The 19,633-nt window shown below is 48.3% G+C and overlaps 1 protein-coding gene across 1 annotated transcript in view; it reads left to right on the plus strand.

The window, feature by feature from the left end:
* The first annotated feature begins 8,642 nt into the window (after positions 1 to 8,642).
* LOC132317155 (hydrocephalus-inducing protein homolog) overlaps positions 8,643 to 19,633 on the plus strand; it is a 69,988-nt gene continuing 58,997 nt past the window's right edge. The window contains exons 1-4 of the mRNA XM_059818237.1: positions 8,643 to 8,746; positions 9,891 to 10,016; positions 11,920 to 12,039; positions 15,462 to 15,596. Of these exons, the coding sequence (XP_059674220.1) occupies positions 8,654 to 8,746; positions 9,891 to 10,016; positions 11,920 to 12,039; positions 15,462 to 15,596 (474 nt within the window). The 5' untranslated portion in view covers positions 8,643 to 8,653. The remainder of the gene's footprint in view (positions 8,747 to 9,890; positions 10,017 to 11,919; positions 12,040 to 15,461; positions 15,597 to 19,633) is intronic.

Consider the following 19,633-nt stretch of genomic DNA (forward strand, 5'->3'; position numbering starts at 1 on the left):
TCTAATTTAATTGGATACTCTTTTTGTCTTACCGGTCTGGTGTCTGGTTTCAACTGAATGATTACCGGTTCTGCCGCTCGGGATCGTCCTGGTGCTCCTGAAGCCCATACTAGAGGGGTTACAGGATTTTCAGCGGCTTCTGGTATTTCCTGTAACTCGGCTTCCTTCTGTAACATAAAAACTTGAGCATCCAAAGCTTCAGGAATATGGATTTGGGTTTTTCCTTTTTCAAAAGTAATTTGTGCATTCAATTTACTTCATATGTCTCGTCCTAATTAGTGGCACAGGGCAATCAGAGAAATCGATGGGTTAACACCCTTTTCCCGATTGTAAACTTCAAAGGCTGGAAAAATGGCCGATTTTCTTTCTGCCCTGTGGTACCAATAACTGATGTACTCTGATTACTCAAATTAGCCTTGCATGTATTCAATACCAAATAAGTGGCCCCCGTATCTACTAAAAAGTGTACTTTTTCATCCCCCAACTTTACTCTAACGAGGGGTTCTGTTGGGGAGGGTTCCGATTCTTCCCCCGGTCTCCCTCAGTCTGAATCTATTGTCATCATGTTAGCAGCCTGATTTGGCATCTTCTCACGACCTTGTCTTCTTAACTGCGGGCGCTCCCTTTTCCAGTGTCCTTTCTGTTTGCAGTAAGCACACGGATTTATCTCCAGCAGCATTCCGACCCTCCGTACTCCACCAGGAAATCTTTTTTGCTTTATGGGAACTCTGAACTTGCTAGTTTCTTGGGCTATGGCTACTGCCAGCATCTTACTATCTTTAAGCCTCTCCTTTCTCTGCTTTACTTCCTCCACCTTTTCCCTGTTGTTGTACACTTTCCAGGCACGCTCTAACACTTTGTGCAATGAGCGGGCATCTGCCCCCTCTAGTTTCTGTAATTTCCGTTTTATGTAGACTGTCCCATAAAGATGTGGCCCAACGAGACAGCATCTGCTTCAGTGTCTGGATTCAAATCAGTGTATTTTCTTGCAGCCTCCATTAGTCTTTCAAAGGAAGAAGAGGGGTCTTCATTCTTTCCCTGAATGACCTGATACAATTTAGACCAATTCTTTGATTTTGGAATTGCATTCCAGACACCATACAGAATCACTCGTTGGTACTCGGATGATAATAATAACCTTTGAGCCTGGATGTTAGGATTCCAATTGGGATTATTGGAAGGGAAATGATCCTATATCCATCCTGCTATTGCAGCTTGAACATGCACTCATTCTGCCTCCTCCTTAGCTTTAGCTAAAATCAATCTTTTCTCATCGTAAGACACTAAATTATTCAAGACAACTTGCAGATCTTTCTAGTCCGGATCCTGATTTTTGATTATAGTCTCCATAAACTTTGCCACCCGCTCGGGGTCCTCCCTATATACACCTGCCATCTCCTTCCATCCCTTTAAATCCGATACCGAAAACAGCACTTTTACCCAAACTGGTGGTCCGTCTGGTCCTACGGCTTGTCTGAGGGGGGCTTGTACGTTGGCCTGTACATTCCGAGCATTTCCCCTCCTAGTTCTCCCCGCCACCAGACTAAAATCCTCTTGGCTGGAACTGTCAGAATCATTGTCTCACTCTTCTCTCCTTCTGTTCCTACCCCTCCTTGGTACAATCAACATCTCTACCTCCTCCTGTTGCTCTTCTTCACAACTCTCTTTATATTTATTGCATCGCTTGCTGATGCCGCACGCTGAACACCACCACTTAGGCACTTTCTTTTTCTCTGCCTCTAGGGCTAATACACCACTTTCACTTGCAATCAAGCCACACTCCTTACGTATGTTATAATGATCCCGCAAAGCAAAGAACAAATTCACGTATGGTACCTCATCCCATTTTCCTTCACGCCTACAGAACAGCACTAACTGCAACACAATGTTGTAATTTATACTTTGTTCTTAGGCCATTTCTCCTGATCATCCAGAGTGTACAGAGGCCACCAATGATTGCAATATTCTATCCGTTTTTTCCAAGTAAGGGGATCACCCCCAAACTTGCTCCAGTGGTTTAGTATACACCCCAAAGGGGAACACTTAAGAATCCCCCCTTCAGTAGATTGTCCAGCACCCATGATGTAAAATAACCACGTAGATGTGTCCAAATCAAAATCCAGATTCCGGGTGTCCCCGTAGTAGCATACGGATTACACAAGTTTATACAGTAGTGTACTCCCGATATCAATACCAGCAACTTAACAACATGTACTGAATTCAGATACGACTTATTTGCAAGCAACCAATACCAATATCAATATTAATATCAAATACCAATGTCGTTAGTCTCCCAGAGAGCTGTCACAGAAACTCACCCGACCAGGGAATCGGTGGGCCTCCCCGAAAATGCTCCAGTGCACTCAGGAGTCCTCACAATTCGTCTGGTCCATCAAGATTCTGGAGAGCAGGTCCCATCTGGGTCGCCAAATTCTGTTACCGAAAATAGTAACGAAGAAAACTCTCCAAACCAAATGATAGTTTAGAAAGCCGACATTGGTTTATTGCAGCGGCGGGTGCATGGGGGATTTCTCCTCCTAACATGCATACCAGGTTAAAATCATGACAGGTATTTAAAACAATTACCAAAGTTAGTTAGGCCTACTGGTTCTACCCCTTAATTAACTCTTGGTTAATGCTTTTCTTACTTCATCTTAAATTTGCAGTTCTCTTTTAATTCACCACACCTGCTGAGAGAGTAGGGGGCTTAATTGGGTTGGGGGCTTTTCTAGCTAGGAGGTGTGTTCTTTAGCGTTAGAATGAGATTATAGTGAGACAGGTTAACTCTAGGGCACTATTTTGGCAGTCCATTCTATTTTTCTAAGATTCGTCCTTGTGTTAATCGTTATTGCTAGTTAGTAGAGGGTTAGTGAAGACAGTCTTTATCTTTAGTATGTCTAAGTGCCAGGTGCAGTTGTTATGAAGTATCTTCTTTACATTCTTCTGATTCTTCTTGTTTGTTTTTAACACTTGTTTTTGACCTTGTTTTTCAAGATGTTCTGTAACATCAAGACCTGATCCAGACTGCCCAATTCTGATTGAAATTGTGTCAGTTGCTCCTGCTTGTGTCTGAAGTAAATAGGAGTTAGGTCAGATTTGCAACTAATACAGATGTGTACTCAAAACCTCCCCTGAGATCCTAAATTGGTGACTGCTGCTTTCAGGGCCATTAGTTAATGAAAATGCCCTGAAGGCTGCCCAAGTGCAGCAGCCCTCCTGCCTCTGTGTGTGCATGTGTCTGTGTGTGTGCGTGTGTCTCTGTGTGTGTGTGTGTGTGTGTTCAGAAGTGCCTGTCTCCACCTTGCTGCTTCGTGGTCTGTTAGTAATTGAGCTGCAAGTCATCTGTGAATGAATGGGTGCTATTTCATTCTAGCCCATGTTGCCACGTGGCTGAACGGGGCTTCATCTTCTGTCTCTGAGCACGGTAAAGCTAGGTAAGCATTAAAAAAGAGAGACATGGAAGGACCATCTGTTGGTGGCGGTCCTCCACTTTTCACAAACCGGAGAGTTCGTGAAACTCTCCAGGCAGGCGGCTGTACCTGACTGCAGATATGCCGGACATCTAACCCCACAGCAAATGTGGAGTATGAGACCTTTTCTCTGCTATGGGACAAGACCCTGCTTGTAGGCAATTGCTGGAGAACAGCTGATTCGTGTTAAACTTATACCTTCATTTTCCTGTGCAGTATTGTCTGCATCACAGTTCTATCCACAAAGCCGAGATGCTTTTTCCCCTGCCTTTCAGGATTGCTGCAGGCACGTGTTTTAAAGATATGTTGATCTAGCCAGCATGCTGTAAGGGTATGGATAAGATCAGGTTTCTCAGTGATACTTTTTCTTCCCACCAAGTTAGACTGGTAAAAGAGATCATTTTCTACTAAGAAAACTCATTCTATATGTTGCTAAAAACACTGGGCTGCTCAGACATTAGAGAAAGGGGCTAATTACAGAGAGAGAGGCTAGACAAGTCTCTCCATAGTAGCAACAGCACTGTGTTGAATGTGAGTTGTTTGCTAGCTCTTGTGACTGTCCTTTTCCCAAATAAGTATTGCTGGACTTGCCTCGCAGGTAGGAAAGCTGAGTCCCTGCGAGATCAAACACCTTGCCTGGTCCCTGGCAGAGCTGTCATTAGATGAGTGCGAATCTGCGACCGTCAATGTCATCCTTGGTGCATCTTCTGTGCTGCCTGTGGCACGGGAGGGATTTTTTCTATCTGTAGGAAAGAGAAAAGGTTTTGGGTTGGTTAAGAAAATGGGGAAGGTTTCTTCTCTGTGGCCCGGTTGTCCTGGGAGTCCCCGTGCTGCTTTATAAGGGAAAGTTGCAAGGCTGTCTCTGTGGTGGAGCCCAAGGGGGATGCTCTGGGGACAGCAATGGAGCAGACCCCTCCATTGCAAGTTGAGCCTCAAGGAGGAGAAGGTTTCAGCCCAGGTCACGTCGCCAGCTTTTGGCGGCAGTCCTCCACATTTCACAAACTGGAGAGTTCATGAAACTCTGAGAGGTGTCCCACTGTGAGGAGGATGCTGGTGGCAGCCCGCTGCGGTCCAGGAGAGCTCACTTGGGACGGCTGTTTGTAGGTTTGTAAGATGATTGGCTTTAGTCATCAGCAAGTTACTGGAAAGTTACTGGAATTCCAGCAACACTGGTACTGTTTCACTCGGGCTACAGCCCAGGTAAGGGATGTTCCAAGGCTGTCAGGGGATGGCTGGTTATTCCCGCTCTCGTTACCCACCTTGAGTTGGGTAACAGGAGTGCTTGGTACAGTCAGTGCTGCTCCCCACCTTAGCCATGCAAGAGTTCCCGGTACAGTCAAGGGACGTTTAACCGCCCAACTCGTTGCGCAAAGGCCGAGGCCCAGCTGGAATTCCTGAGATCATAGAGCAGCCCAGGAAAAAAGTGGGGGGGAAGGAATGCACCACCAGAGCCCGGTACTCCCCAGCCTGTGGTGCCCGGTGGCACTGGGTGGGATGGAGAGTGCCCTGGCGGGACCCTGCCAGCTGAGGAGAAGGGCTGGGTGTGCGGGAGGGGAGACTGACCCCTGCTCTGCCTCTGTGACCGTGAAGGACCACTGAGCCCTGGTCCTACAGTGTGGTGGTACCGCAGCATGTTTCTGTCCTCAATATCACGGGGACTTAGATGGCTTTTAGCTTCCAGAGGAAACATGAGGCCAAGACTAAGGATTAAGGTAGTGTCAGTCCCAGGAACAGCTATCGAACCGTCCGTAACTGCGTGGGTGATCAGTGCCCTTGACATCTTTGTGTTTCCTTGTTCAGGCTGAGATGCTGTGGCAGTACCTTGCTGAGTCAGGCCTGAACCTCCATCCAGAGCCTCCCCATCTTCTTGTGCATTGTCTCCGGGCAATCACAGCCCCCGTTACTGCCTTGCTAACCTATATGTCAGACATTCCCCTTGAAATGGGATTAACTTCTTGAGACTTATAAATGTTCTTCTGCATTTGCGCAAAGACAGCTGGCTGGATTAAATGGTTTCATAGTATTAAGGAAAAAGAAAACCTAGGAGGCATGACACTTGTTGGGGCCAAGGACTTTGTTTTAAAAAGCAGTGGGGAAAAAACAATTTATTTTTGGGGGGGTTTCATGGCTGTACAGCAAATGGCAGGGTCTCCAAAATGTAGGCGTTTGAAATCTTGTCTTGATTCAGAACAGGAGTAGAGAAGCAGTTCAGGGTTTGGAAGTGAGATGTAAACTAAGTAAAAAGTGAGGAAACCAAATGGATTCCCAGCATGGGAATAAAAAGGGAGAAGGCAAATCCAGGGCTGTGCCTTGAGGTCTGTGCTACCAAAAAACCCGATGTTCTCCCCTGCAATGTGGGATTGCATTGCTCAGAGGAAGGCAGGGGGAAAAATGGCTGAAAGGGAAAGGGGCCAACTCTGTTGTCCTACTTTTTTCAGAAGAAGACAAGTATGAACCCTGCCTGGACAAAGAGGATCATGGGCTGCCTGTTTGGGACTTCATGATTGGCACTTCACGAGGTTGCAGTTAGGTAAGTGATGTCACTGCAGTTATTCGGGAGGAAGAGTTTTGATAGCATCTAAAATGACTGAGTGTTGCAGTCGTATTCCTTTCTTTAACCAAGTGCTGGAGTTTTACCTTTATGGGTTGAAGTGGGGGTAGTGGATGCTCCCATCTGCATCCCTGTGATGGTGTAAGCTGTCTGCGCCAGCACTTCCCTGCTCTCCCTGGATCCTCATTGCAGCTCTGGTCTTTGCCTTTGCTGTGGCTCTGTCCTCTGCAAGACACCAGATGTGCCCAATTATTCTGTGGGTTTGATCTGGTGAGTGCAGCACTGGTGACAGGACAGCTATGTTTCTGATGTGCCTGTTTCAAACCCGCCCAGGGGCTCTGGTGTTGGTGTTCGGAAGCTAGACAGTGCCTGTGCTGTCAGGACTCATCTCAGAGCCTGCAGCAGGGCTTTTGGGGATGGTGGCTGATAGTGCTCTGTGTCCCTCTAGCACTGCAGCAAAGGAGAGGTTACTAATGCAACATGGCTGCCTGTTGCCCTTGGCTGTATGCTCTTTTGTTTCTGCAGGAGGGTAAGAGCGATGTAAACAATGCTTCTCAGGGGATGGGGGGAGGATTTTGAGCCCTGTAGAGCAGCTCCCTGCATGGACTGTTACCTGTGCCTCTAAGGAGACCAGGGCCAAGAGCCTGGTTTGGTCAGACCCTGCTAGGGTAGAGAAGGGTGGCTTGTCTGAAGTGCTGAGGTGGGTGGCTTGCTTCTGCGCTGGGCTGTGTGCAAGTGTGATCCCCCCCTCTCTGTTTCCTTGGGACTAGCTGCAGTCTGTGCTGCTTGAAATGTGTCCTTTGAGGCAGAAACGCAGGCAGGCAACTGAGAGCCAAGTGTGAATTGGGAATGGTGGCTCCAAGGTGAACCTGATGGTGAGAGTTGGATATTGGGAAGGAAAACAGAGGTGAGCTCATGGGGCAGAGAGGGTGTTGGCAAGGGAAGAGGGGCTTGTTGGTCCCTGTGGGGTTGTATGTACAGCCCCAGGAATGGAGAAGGAGCAGTGATGTAAACCCTGTACCTCCTCTGAGCTGGTGGTCCTGAGCATCCGTGGTGGTGTGAATTTCAGCTTCTGGGCTCTCCTTTTGAAAGCGTGGGTCTCCCCTGGGGAAGATGGCTGATGCTTCACTTTGTGGCTAGCTTGCAAGTGTTCTTGGAACTGATAAGCCCTGTCCTGAGGAAGAAGCCTGGAAGGGACTTGGTCTTCCCTGTCTCAGCTACACCTGTGTCTCTGGCAGCAAGCTCTGTGAGACAGATGATCTTTCCACCTCCAAGCATGGTGAAGCCCAAGACTGGGTCAGAAAGCAGTGGATGCAGTCTTCTACATCCTGCAGGACGTCCTGAACCGTGTGTGTAGGCTTGCAAAGTATGTACACCCATGTTGATTTTAATTTCGGGTCCGTTGCTGTTCAAAAATGGCAGCTTGGCAGGGCTGCCTGGTGTCTGTATCCTTCAAGAGGCATGGTTATGGTGAAGAAGCTACTGGACAAGCTGGCTGTGGCCTCCCCCTGCTCAGGTGCCAGCACTCTGGCTGGTAGCATACAGCTGCAGCGACACCTCCCCGCTGTGCTCTCTGGGAATGCAGTGTATTCCTATCCCTCAAAGTCCCCCTTAGCTGGAAAAAGTAATAATCTGTAGTGTTCACCTTCTCTGCCATCGGAAATTAAGCAGCTTTGGCAGAACGTGTGTGTTTTGGGAAACGCTGGAGCCCCCCGAGGGCTTTGTGTGCAAAAGCCTAGAGAATCCAAGAAAGCTGCTTTTTGCAGAGAGCACCGGTCCCCTTCTGCTTGCTCACCAGAGCCTTCAGTTTGGGTGTTAATAAGTGAAAATGAGGGCCCTCGTTCTCCACGGAGAAACGTTCTTCGGCACTGTGGTAATTTCATGCCTGGAAGGAGTCATATTTGCTGGATAATTTTTGTAACTTAAACCAACCAAATTAGCCTTGAGAAACTATAGTTCTTAATCAGAGTATTGAACTCTACGCTCCATTAGTTGGAAGCATCACCAGGCTCCTTGCACAAAGGGTGGACATCGGGTTTGCAAAGTCGGCAAGTAGCCTGATTTTATTAATGCTGGGGGCAGCAGCGATCCCTGGGTTTAAGGTTGTTCATAGTACTCCGAGCACTTAGTAGGGTCAGGCACACAGTCACATCAGGTCAGCTGCCCTGGCAAAATGAAGCAGCTAAGTGACATTTACCTTCCTTCTGTTCCCACCGGAAAACTTGTAAAAAGGAATAAAGGACAGTTTGGCTACTAATAGAGATTGGGTTAATAATTCCAGTAAATGGGATTCCAAAAGTAATGGAAGCAGGGGGAGGTGAGAAATGCCAGCAGGCCCTGGTGTGTGTTTGTGGCTCGTGGGACTGCACCCACAGCAAAAGGCTGTTTTGGCTCATGGAATGTTTGTTCTGGGGTTTTACTGCTATGAATGTTGACTGTGCCACTTAAATATGGTCTAATCACGGAACAGGGTGGGGAGGCCTTAAGTTCTCCACTTCGGAAGGATGCTGCAGCCTGGAGACGTGGGTGTGTCCTCTGGTTCTACCATGAATGGGATTCTAGAGTTTCAAAGTTCCGTTGTTGCTCCTTCCAGGTGAGCTGAGAGATGGCCACTGGCAAGATGCATCTGTCCATGGGGTCCTCCAAAATGGCTGATGGATTCCAGAGCAAAGTGGTAGCACCTCGTTTTCCAAAGCTAGTTAGAGAGACAGAGGAGTCTGTAACTGTAAGTACCTGCTGTGGCTGGGCAGGACCTGTGTTAAGGCTGGAAACTCCCCCTGTGTCCCTCCTTCGCCTTCCCCTCCTGTTGTCTAGCAGCACTGTGAAGCTGGACCCCACCTCCCCATCGCTTTGCTGCCCGGCTTCTGCCGGAGGTGGCTGTCATGGTGCAGTGGGGGATGGAGTGCGTGCTGCTTTGGGGAAAGTCCAGAGTCTTGCCTGGAGGCCAAGTTAAATGAATGTCCTGGGCATTGAACTGGCATAGCTGAAGCGTGAGTGTGTGCTTCGTTCCATCCTCTTTGTGTGGGCAGTAATATCTTCTGTCACGTAGGCATACTTGCCAGTGCTGCTCTGACCGTACCTGCCCTCCAGGCAGCCGGGCATGTGGTGGGCTGCTTGAGCTCTGCCTGAAGACGTGGCTGGTCCCAGACAGAACAGGTTGCAAAACAGTAATTGTATCTCATATCCTGTGTGGAGCGCGGATCCAGCCCTGCAAACAGCAGTGGAGTCAGGGCGATTCCTCCTTCCCATCCACAGACGTCCCCTTTGCTGACTGGAGCTCACTTGACTGGAGATGACCTAGTGCTCAAGGTCTGTGAATGAGATATCTCCGTGTACTTCTGCAGAGGGGTCTGTGAGGCCAGAACAGAGAGAAAACAAGTGCTAATGAAGAAGAAATAACTAAAACTTGGACCCATTCCTCTCCACGTCAGTCTTGGCACAACGCTGCTTTTCTGCTTTCCTCTGACTCACCCAGCTGTGACATCACACACGTGTTGGTTGTGAGAATTGTGCAAGGATAGAGTTTGGGGATTTCTGATAACTCCTCTCCACTGTCTTCAAAGGTCACTGGCTCAATGCAGCAAAACTAAAAAGAAAACAAATGCCCGAAGAGCAGAAATCCCCAAACATGTCACATCAAATCACGAAGGAGAAGCTAACGGCGGGGCAGAGCCACTTGGTTAGAGCGTGTGTGTTCGGCTCTGTATCATTAATTTGCTGATGTTAAATATTTCAGCAGGTAACTTAGGGGACTTCCAGGAGTATCGTAGTGGCTGTGATCACAAATTATTCATCAGTGGCAGTTGACCAAGAAAAGTCTTTCTGAACAAAGGCATCTGTGTAACTCTTGCTGGTGTTTTGCATTTCAGCTGACTCCCTCGGCCTTCCTGAAGGAGATGTCTCTCACCACGGAGCAGAGGCTGGCCAGCACTCGGGAGATGAGGCGGCCCCGAATTATCCAGCTTCTAGACATGAGTGAAACCTCCCATCAAAAGGTAGCCTTTTCCTGCCCTTTTCCTTGCTGTTGGTGACATTTGAAGAGGGTGCGTGCTTGTGACAGGCCTGACTCCAGCTTCTCTGAATACCTCGGTGACTAGGTCCTGTTGTCCTTTCCAACTCCAGAATGACTAGCGATAGGACAAGAAGAAATGACCTCAAGTTGCGCCAGGGGAGGTTTAGGTTGGTTGTTAGGAAAAATGTCTTTCCGGAGAGAGCAATGAAGCATTGGAAGAGGCTGCCCAGGGAGGTGGTGGAGTCACCATCCCTGGAGGTGTTCAAGGAATGTGTGGACATGGCACCGCGGGACATGGTTTAGTGGGCATGGTGGGGTTGGGTTGGTGGTTGGACTTGATGATCTTACAGGTCTTTTCCAACCTTAGTGGTTCTGTGAACTGCTGGTAGTGGTGGAGTTCCTTCTGCTGGGGGAAAAGTAAAACATTTTTCCCCGGTGAGACATTGAAGTCCTGATATGCTTAGTAGCCAATACGAATAACCTCTGCTGAACTTGGTGGGTTTTGCTGGAATTTAGCTACCAGTGCTAAAGCCCGATACTGGGGGAAGGCTGGGGCAGGACACCAGGGCAGGAGCTTACCATTTTCCATCCTCCTGCTGAAATAGTCACATCTCGCTTCGGTACAGTTGCTGGCAAATGCTTGGGGCCATAGGACTCCCTCAACGGTGGCAGCATTGGCCTTTGAAAGCTGAGGGCCTACGGTAATTATTCAAGATTTAACAAAACCAATTGCATTAATGCTTTGGGTTGGAACAATGTGTGGGACCCTTGCAGGGTGTTAGAATTTGCAGGCTGCCAGATATACAGGGGAATCATGCTAGGCAGAGGCGATGTGGAGGTGCTTTATCTGGATCAACGTTTACTTTCAAGCTGCTTTTCTTACAGGACTGCTCAGTACAACACGCAGTCCAAATGGGTAGATTGCTGAGGTAGGCTGTTGAGTGGAAAATTGCCAGCCAGAGACCTGTAACGAATTGGTTAAGGATTGCCCTAGACAGCACGGGAGGCTGGCAATGCGTCAGACGAGTGCACAAATAACTGGCAGTGTGCCGCAGCTACACATGGAGACCTGCCCATGTCTTTCGAGGGGGAGCAGTGCAGCTGGAAGAGGGGAGACAAAGCAGGGAGGAATTTCCTCAAAGTAATGCCTCTGCTCTGTAAGCATTTGCTGTTTGTGTATGTTTTCAGCCATGCTTCTGCAGTGGTGTTAATTAAGAGCAATAATAGAATACAGTAAAGAATCCCTTTTAAAGCTCATGGCAAAAGGAAATCTCAAGTCCAGTCTTACTCAAGTTGCCCAGTAATGCTGAGAAAAGAGCTGAACCTTATCACCATCCAATGTTCCCCTCACATGTCTTTTTCCTAACTACTGTTACTTTCTTGTTGGCCTTACCTCCTCTGGTACTGTTCTCTTCTTACTGATTTCTAGGCTCTATATCAAAAAATGATATCTGGGGATGTGTGGGACTTGGTCTCTCTGTCTCAGAGCAAAGATCATCCCGAAATGGTTTCCCATGGAGTCTCACGTAAATTGTTGGGTTTCGCTTGCTCCATGAGCGCTCATGGCTCTTTCAGTAAGTGCTCCGGAGCTGTGTGACCCCGTTAGCACAGGGCTCTGCTGGAGGTAAGCGCTGCCTTGCATTTTGGAGAAGGAAACCTGGAGAAATACCTCCCAAAGGAGCTTATTAGCTTGAGCGCGCTCAGCATGGCCCAGAAACTTTTGCTGAGCTCAGAACACAGGTGGGTGAGCTCCTGTTTCCCTAGTGTGAGCTGGGCAGACATAGTCACCAAGAGACTGTACTTCCCGGGAGATCAATGTAGGAATCTCATTCATGAATCTTTTTGCCAGCAGCTGAACCTCTCACTGCTCTCTCTTGCATCTCCAGTTCTCCTCAGTTGACCTGGACCAGAGCTTGTTTCAGCCTTTTCCATCAGAGGTGGTGTTTCAGAGCTACGTCCCCTGCGAGGTCTATGAAGCGCCGCTGATTCTGAGGAACACCGACAAGGTAAGTGCTGGGACGTGGAGGTTTAACGCCGTGCTGGAAGAGGAGAGCAGTGTAATTCACGTGGTATACAGCATAGCAAGTTATCTGCTGCAGCGCAGCACGTCAGAATCAAATGTCTCAGCACCTTTATTTTGCAAGATGGTGGAAGTCTTCCCATGCTGGAGATTCTCCCCCTGATTTTGGCCATGCGTTGGTGGTATCTAGCCCAAAGGAGCTTTTCTAGTCAGCATCCTTCCTCTCGAAATCCCCGGACTGAGGGGAATGTCGAGGGCTGTACAGTCCGTATCTGCCCTCATGCTTTACCTCGAGTGTGTATCATGTCCTGGTGGCTCCTTGGTTAACCTTGGTTTCTGGCAGGGCATCTCTGCCTCTCACAACCTATTTAGCTGCCTCTGCAGCTCACTGTCAGAGCACAGGGGTTGAGTCTTCTCCGCTTTATGTTGGAGTAAGTTACAATTAGTGGTGTTAGCACTCCAGAAAGGGTGTTTTGAAACAGCAGTGGAAGCAGACTGATTTAGCAGGAGCAGTGGGAGGCCTTTAGGGGCCACTTTAGGCTCCTGCTAAGTTTAATTCAGTTCTGCCCAGGTTTTTCTAAGGCAACGTGGCTCCCTGCTTTACCTTTGGAGAACCACAGCCCATCCACAGTAACATGCTCTTGAAGGTCTCCACCTTTACTTGAAAAAATTGTGATCGTTTTGAGATTTCCCAAGGAAGTTGAGAAGGGAAAAGTTGAAAAACGTCAGCAATTTTGTTCCACTGTAAAGGGGAGAATTGAGACCTTCTGAATTTCATCAGGGGAAACATTTGCTGGAGTGAGGCATGTGCCAAGAGCAAGCTGGTGGGAAAAGAGAGGAGCAAGGAAAGGAGCTGAGTTAGAAGGTGCTCTGGGAGAGAACATTGTACAGGCAAGGGTTTCTCTTGACACTTAGCAGTAAGTGTGCTGGCAGCAGAGAAGGTTCAGAAAAAGAAAGGTGTAATTAAAGACAGTCTTGTGTACTGAAGAGTCAGACGTATCCATGAGAGGAGGGCGGCAGGATGGGAAGATGGAAGTGTGCACGAGAGCGGGTGAATTAACCCCCTCTCCAAATCTCCCTGTTGGGGGAAACAAACAGGTGGACAAAAAAGCGCTGTTGGGGCATATGGCAGGTGGAGGAACAGCAAGAGAAGTCAAAGTATATTGTGAGATGCCAGGTTTTGACAGGGACCCGGTTGAAAAGAAGACCCTTTGGCAAGGGAGGATGCAGGCATGGCCCCTCAGTTATTCCTGGAGAGTGCTGCGCCATTCCTGGTCTGGCGTTCAGCTCGGGGATACTGGAAAGATGCAGCATGGATGCCCATGCCCCAGGGATACCACTTGTGTGGTCCACAGTGATTCTGGGCACTCTTTGCTGTAGGTATCCTTTCCTGATTAAAGTGTGCCTCAGTTTCTCTTTCCCTATGGCTCTGCTTCATTCCCACTAAGTCTTTTGGCTTCAGTTGCTCCGTTATCCATGTGGCACTTCAAAATGTTTGTCTTTGCCAAGTACCAGCCAACAGGCAAACAGTTAATTTGCTCTATTCCTGCTTCCTCAAGTGGAAAAGAACATCTGCATCAACATTTCTGCCTTTCCCACTAAAAAATCCTAAACTTGTACAGGTGCACCTTGGGATTTGTATGCCCTGTAAAGAGGAGGCAATGTGTGAACTGTTGATTTTTTTTTCCCAAATGAATTAGTTTTGAAGCTAGTAAGACCTCAACCATTGGATAGTGCTGGTGTGAAAGTAAGATCGGCTCTAAGGAAAATCCTTGGCATATTTAAGTACACAAAGTTAGAGATGATAGTCCTAAGAGAGGTTATTATATTTTACTTTCGTTGGCTTTTGATAATGTCCTAGAGAAAAGCAACATGTGCTCTGTCTCAGTTTTCTCACCAGTTTCCCAGATTCTTCTGAATCATACTGACTTATACTGCATGGTAGCCTGGTGCTGTCTGCTCCATCAAAATCCAGCTGACAGCAAAGTGTATTCCAAAGAGAGGCTCTGTAATCATTCAAATACAGAAGCGCTTTGCTACATACTTCCTGTTTGTACCTGTGTTTTGTACAAGTGCTTTTCAGTCTTCAGGCTGCTCCTCACGTCTTCTGGGTGGCTTTTGCTGAAGGTCTTAACTCATCTCCCAAGGGACTTGGTGACCAAAATGTTTGTCTGCAGTGTGAAATTGGCTCTGGGAACTCGCTGCCCCAGGGCATTGCTGGGAGCAAAGGGCATTTGGAGAGTTCAGGACTGCCTCAGCCGTGGGTTATGAGGCTCGGGTGGGTGGTGCAGAATGAATCTCCACTTTTGCCAAGCCTCGTGTGGGTTCATTGTTTCTCAGTGAAGCTGCCTGTCAGTCAAAATCACCTGTTTTAGACTTTCTGAGATGAGATTTGGTGCTCAGGGGTTGATATCCGTGTGCTAGAAAATGCCTGTGTGCAGTCTCTGTGTTTGTGGCATCCCAGAGGGCAGAAACTTGCAGCAGGGTGCCTGCAGGGACTCCCGGGTGTGGGGAGGAATGCCCAGAGATCTGCCTTGCCTGCACTGGCAGCTGCCTGGCTACAATCAGCAGGCAGCAAGAGGCTCCGGAGAGCTGAGATTGGCTTTTAATAATGAAACCACACTGTGAGTCAGTGCTGGTCATGCATCTCAAGGCAGAAAATGCCTTTGAAGCCCATAATTGATAGGCACAGCCTGGGGGGTCGTCTGGCTTGCCATTATTGTGGTAAGTTGACTGCTCTGATCTTCTGCATCAGCCTTTCCTTGTAGAGTATCATGCTTCTTCCTTGCTTCTCTACAGCCCCCTTTAAATTCTCTTAGCCATCTCCTTGTTTGTGGGGTTGTCCCTTTGTTTTCCTATGTTCCTTCTTTTGCTCCTCAGCTTGCTTTTATTCCCAGCAAGGCCACAATGTCTGTGGTCTCCTTCTCTTGTTGGTCTGCCTGCATGACTCTGTAGCATTGCAGCTTGACTGCCCTGCTCAAACCCGGTATGTTAGAAGTGAATTTCTTCCTTGCCCCAGTATAACACGTCCTGTTTTGCCTTCAGATGATACATTCCCCCTTTAGAGGTGCGATGGCATGGATGTGCGCAGGCAGAAGCAAGCAGGTTCTCGGGGTTTGTTGACTATGTGGATGACTTGATTCTGGTATCGTATCGCCATGCTGCTGGTGTCTTATCTGCTTGGCACTTCCTTCACAGCAGGGCATTGCCCTACTGCCTCTGGCCTGGAGCTATTTTCCCCCAGCAGCAGGGATTCAGGTCCACCCTTGTGTATTATGTGTATGTACCTCGAGAGCTAAAAGTGCTTTGGAAAGGTGGTTGAGGAAGGATGTCACCAGGGCATGGCTAGGTCTCTTCTCCTTGTGTTTCCACAACTGGCAAAGTCATAGTTTCATGTCTTTCCTGCAGGTTCCTCGGCTGGTGAAGGTCGTCCTGGAGAGCTCACCTTATTTCAAGTTGATCGGCCCCAAGGATGTGTACCGTAAGGTAGCACCTGGCATGCGTTCCACTTTCCGCATTCTTTTCACCCCTGAGGAGAACAAGGTGAGAGTGGAGGTGCCAAGAGGTTGGTGCCTTCAGGGGAAGGTGCACCTGCAGGGCCGGATTCAGACCAGGGCATCTGGTGTGGGTTTTGTGGAAGTGTCCTGGTTTTGGTGGGGTTGCGCTGGATCTAGAACTGGAGGAAACTCTTTCCCCATGGTGAAGATTATGCTCTCATAGGCTGGAGGCTCTTCTGTGTTTCAGACTGTTTTTATCCTTCAGCGCTGGCACATTTAATGTAATGTCTATTGGCTTCAGGGATAAGAGAGTCTACTGTCTGTGGTGGGGCAGCCTCTCAAGGTGTCGGTTTGTAGCATCTGTCCGTTGCTGCATAATTATGGGTTTGCTCCACTAATTATAGATACAAAGGTCTGTTTAAAAGTGACCTGTTATTTGGAGGACCTGAAGTGAGCCTGATCAGAGTGAGGACCACCACCTTTGAAAACTGCAGTCACCTTAACTTATATCACGTTGGACACAGTAGTGACACAGCTGAACATTGTGTCTAAAGTAATCACTTTTTTTGCATGCCGGTTCTAGTCCACACCCTGCTGTGAGGTCTGCTCCAGGCTGCAGCTGGTCACATCTTGGCATTGCAGGGTGCTGCTAGGCGCTGCAGCAGGGACTCGCAGGCTGTGCTTTCCCTCCCTGTGCTTTCTTGAGCGTTTGTGAGGGAAGGTGCACGTGGAACAGTAAGAAGGTGTCAGGGAGGGGTGTTGATAAGATGTTTAGCCATCTCAATGGCAGGGGTGTAATTATTATGGAAAATCCTAGAGGCATGAGTAGATCCAGAGAGGTTTTCTCTTTCCCATCTGGCAGCCACTTCCCTGCCTGGCTCTGGACTGGAGCAAAGATGATGCTTTTTCTTCCCCTGTGTTTCCAAGCCTTGCAGCCATGCTGTTTCTGAGGATACTTGCCTGCCTGCGATCCAGCTGCGAGTGTAAGGGAGAGGGAGTGCTGTGCCCGTGGCAGGGAGCCAGGCTGGTGCAGAGCCACTGAGCTCTAGATGTCCTTAACTCAGCAGGAGGTTGGTGTGCTGCAGATGACGGTGAGACATCTGCCTGGCAGAGCATGTCTAGGACTAAAGGGGCAGGTACAGTCTGCAGGCAGACACCTTACCCCAGAGTCTGTGGGCAGTAATACCGGTGTGGCTGTGTCTTCATGCGTGTTATTGTGGTTGCTCTGTCACCTGGCGCCTATTCCGTGCCACACATACTTTTGCTTGGAGGTTTGAATACCAGTGCCGTGGCCCTGGTAAGTCTGATTCTCAGTGCTGTGATGCGAAGGGTCAGTGCTGTTACCTGGAGGCTTGTTAATACAGAGGATTTAGTCCATGGCAGGGAAGGGAGGAAGCATTGCAGGCATACAAAGACAGGCAGGCTGACTCCTTCCGCCAGCCCCCCGCCACCCCTTAGCACTGTTTTTCGCATGACTTTGTTGGAGAGGCAAGGTTAGGGGATAGCTCTGAGCGGGCTGGTGTTTCTGCAGCAGGCCAGAGGTGCAAGATCTCTTTGGGCATAGCTGTTTTCTCATCTTCCATTTGCGGCTTAGATTCAGTTTAACACTTTGTCCTGTCCTCAAACAGTATGGATACAGAAAACTAAAGAGGGAATGCCCTGTGGTGCCTGGCTCCCCATGCTTGTGAAATAATCTGTTCCTTTGGAGGGACTGAGAAATTATTTAACATCATTAATATTTAGGGTAAAAATTATGTTGGCCTCGGGCAGTTCTCCATGCTACCCAAGTGACACGAGAGCTTAATGTCACTGAGGTAGGCTTTGCAAAGTACAGTGGTGCCTTTAAAATGTGATTTATTAGTATAAATTAGTGTTCATCTTTGGGGTGGAAGAGGTAAACGGGCGCCCATGAAGGGCGGCAAAGTGCTGCTCTTCAAGTTTCGAGAGGCAGCAGAGCAACACGTGAACATCACCACAAGTAGAAGTAGGGTGAGATAACCCCCAAGAGCACTGATGATCAATACTTTGTCCCTTGTCTTGCCCTTGAACAGGTGAGCATCTGGATAGGGAGCTCTGCCAGCGAGAGGTCCTCTGCACAGCTTTGGCGACAGCCTGGCGGGTTTCTGCTGAACTGGGTTTTGTGCCCCGTGCAGGGGTTGTGCAGGGCATTGGGAGAGGGGTGCGTGCTGCTCAGTGAGGAGCACTTGGGGGTTTATACAGCTGAATCAGAATTTTGTACAAATCGAAAATTTTGTCTCGTCCTTGGTGGAGCGTGAGTCAGCGAAGTACCTGAGTGCTGTAGCTCAGCTAGAAATGCATCAGTAGCACGGTCAGGAGGTGTACAGCACCTTGAAAACCCCTTAGCGAAGAGGCAGGCTCTGGGAAATGGTTCTGTAAAGCCACCTGCGTTGGGCTTGCAGTTGCTGGCATGCAGAATATCTGTGGTTTAGCTGTGGAAGGGTTATGAGTGCTCCCTTGGCACAACCTCTGCCTCTCTGCTGCTCCATGATCCACTGGGATTGTGGACAACCCAGTGAATCGGGATGCAGGTACAAACCCCTCTGTCAAGGTTGGCGGGTCTTCCTGGTGTGGAGCTGGTTTCTATAATTCTCTTGATTTGAATCTGTTCTTCCCCAGGGTACGTCTGACTTCAGTGAAGTCGCTCACGATTCAGGGGAGTAAAATTGCAGCTAAGCCCTAACTAAAAGGACCATGGGAGTTGTTAGTGGCTGAAATGCCATGTGCCATGCAGGCCTTTCTTGAAAAATGAGCCATTTCCTATTGTCTCGCAGTCATTTGGGAATGTGCCACGTGATTGGACTGTCAGAAAGTGAAGAAATAGCTGACATGTCTCTTTGTTTATTGGCACTTGTGTTACAAATATGAAATGTTAATTCTTCTGTTGGGCAACATATGCAATTAGTTGTTCTTGCTGCTTCTGATTGACGCATTTCTGTTTTATGGCTCCGGTTGTACAGCGGGGGTGTTCTCGTGCCACCTGTGTTCCCGGGTGTCCTTGCGTGATGGTCTGACAGTCTCTGCCTAACTGGAAACCATCATGGAACTGACTGGCGAATAAACAACAGCCAGAAATACTGACATTTGTGTGTCCTTTAGGCTTATCAATAGATTATCTTAAAGGAAGAAGGAAGGAAGACGACTATAGAACCACAGCACAGCCTATTCTGTTTTGTCCTCTTGTTCTTTTCACTGTAGCAATACAATATTTTCGGGCAATCCAGGTTCAGTCTGTAAGGTTTGCAAAATTCATTACCGATGCTCAGTGGAGGCTGAATTAATGCTCATTGATTAATATGAAATATGACAGGACGATGAGCTGTTCCATTACTGAAATGAACTCCTTTAAAATTCAGTCCAGCTGTGTTAGATGTTTTGTAGCACACGGAAGCTATTCCAAGTATACTTTAAAGAAGACTCCGGGGAGGAGGAAAGGGGCAGAAGATCAAGGCAAATGGCCCTGCGCAAAATGAAGCTGGAGCGAAGGGTCTGATTTCAAAGCATCCTGTGACTTGGTAGCTGAGGGAGGCAGGAGGAGGGGTACCCCTTCTCGTCTGAAGCCATCTTCATCCTCCAGCCTCCCTCTTTTAACAGCCCTTATTTTCCAGCCTTGATGGTATCATGGTTTCAGCAGGGAGCTTGCCCTATTTGACTTACTATGCTACCTCCTGCTACAAGGATCTCTTCTTTGCAGTTGCCTGCTGCAAGGAACCCAGTGAGGTGTTTAGGATCGGTTCTACAGTAAAACTGACATCCGAGTTTGCTGGCATACTGGGCAGTTAAGGCTGATATCCCTGTGACAGTAATGAATGTTAGCCTGAGTTTGCAAAGAGCTTGAAGTGACACCTTTGATACAAGCAGTTGCTTTAATTTCAGCGGATGCTAATTCAAATGCCATCGGTGATGCTTTGCAGGCCAGAGCTTGTAACTTACTGCTTATCAAAGGGGAGTAAGAGAAGAGGAACCATCGTACAATGAACTGTATTTTCCCTGAAACTGAGAGCGGAGCTGTATGAAGCATGAAGTTGTATTTTCATGAAAATCTATAGCCTGAAGCTGCATCTA

The sequence above is a fragment of the Gavia stellata genome, chromosome 5 (genome assembly GCF_030936135.1).
Source record: "Gavia stellata isolate bGavSte3 chromosome 5, bGavSte3.hap2, whole genome shotgun sequence".
NCBI lineage: Eukaryota > Metazoa > Chordata > Aves > Gaviiformes > Gaviidae > Gavia > Gavia stellata.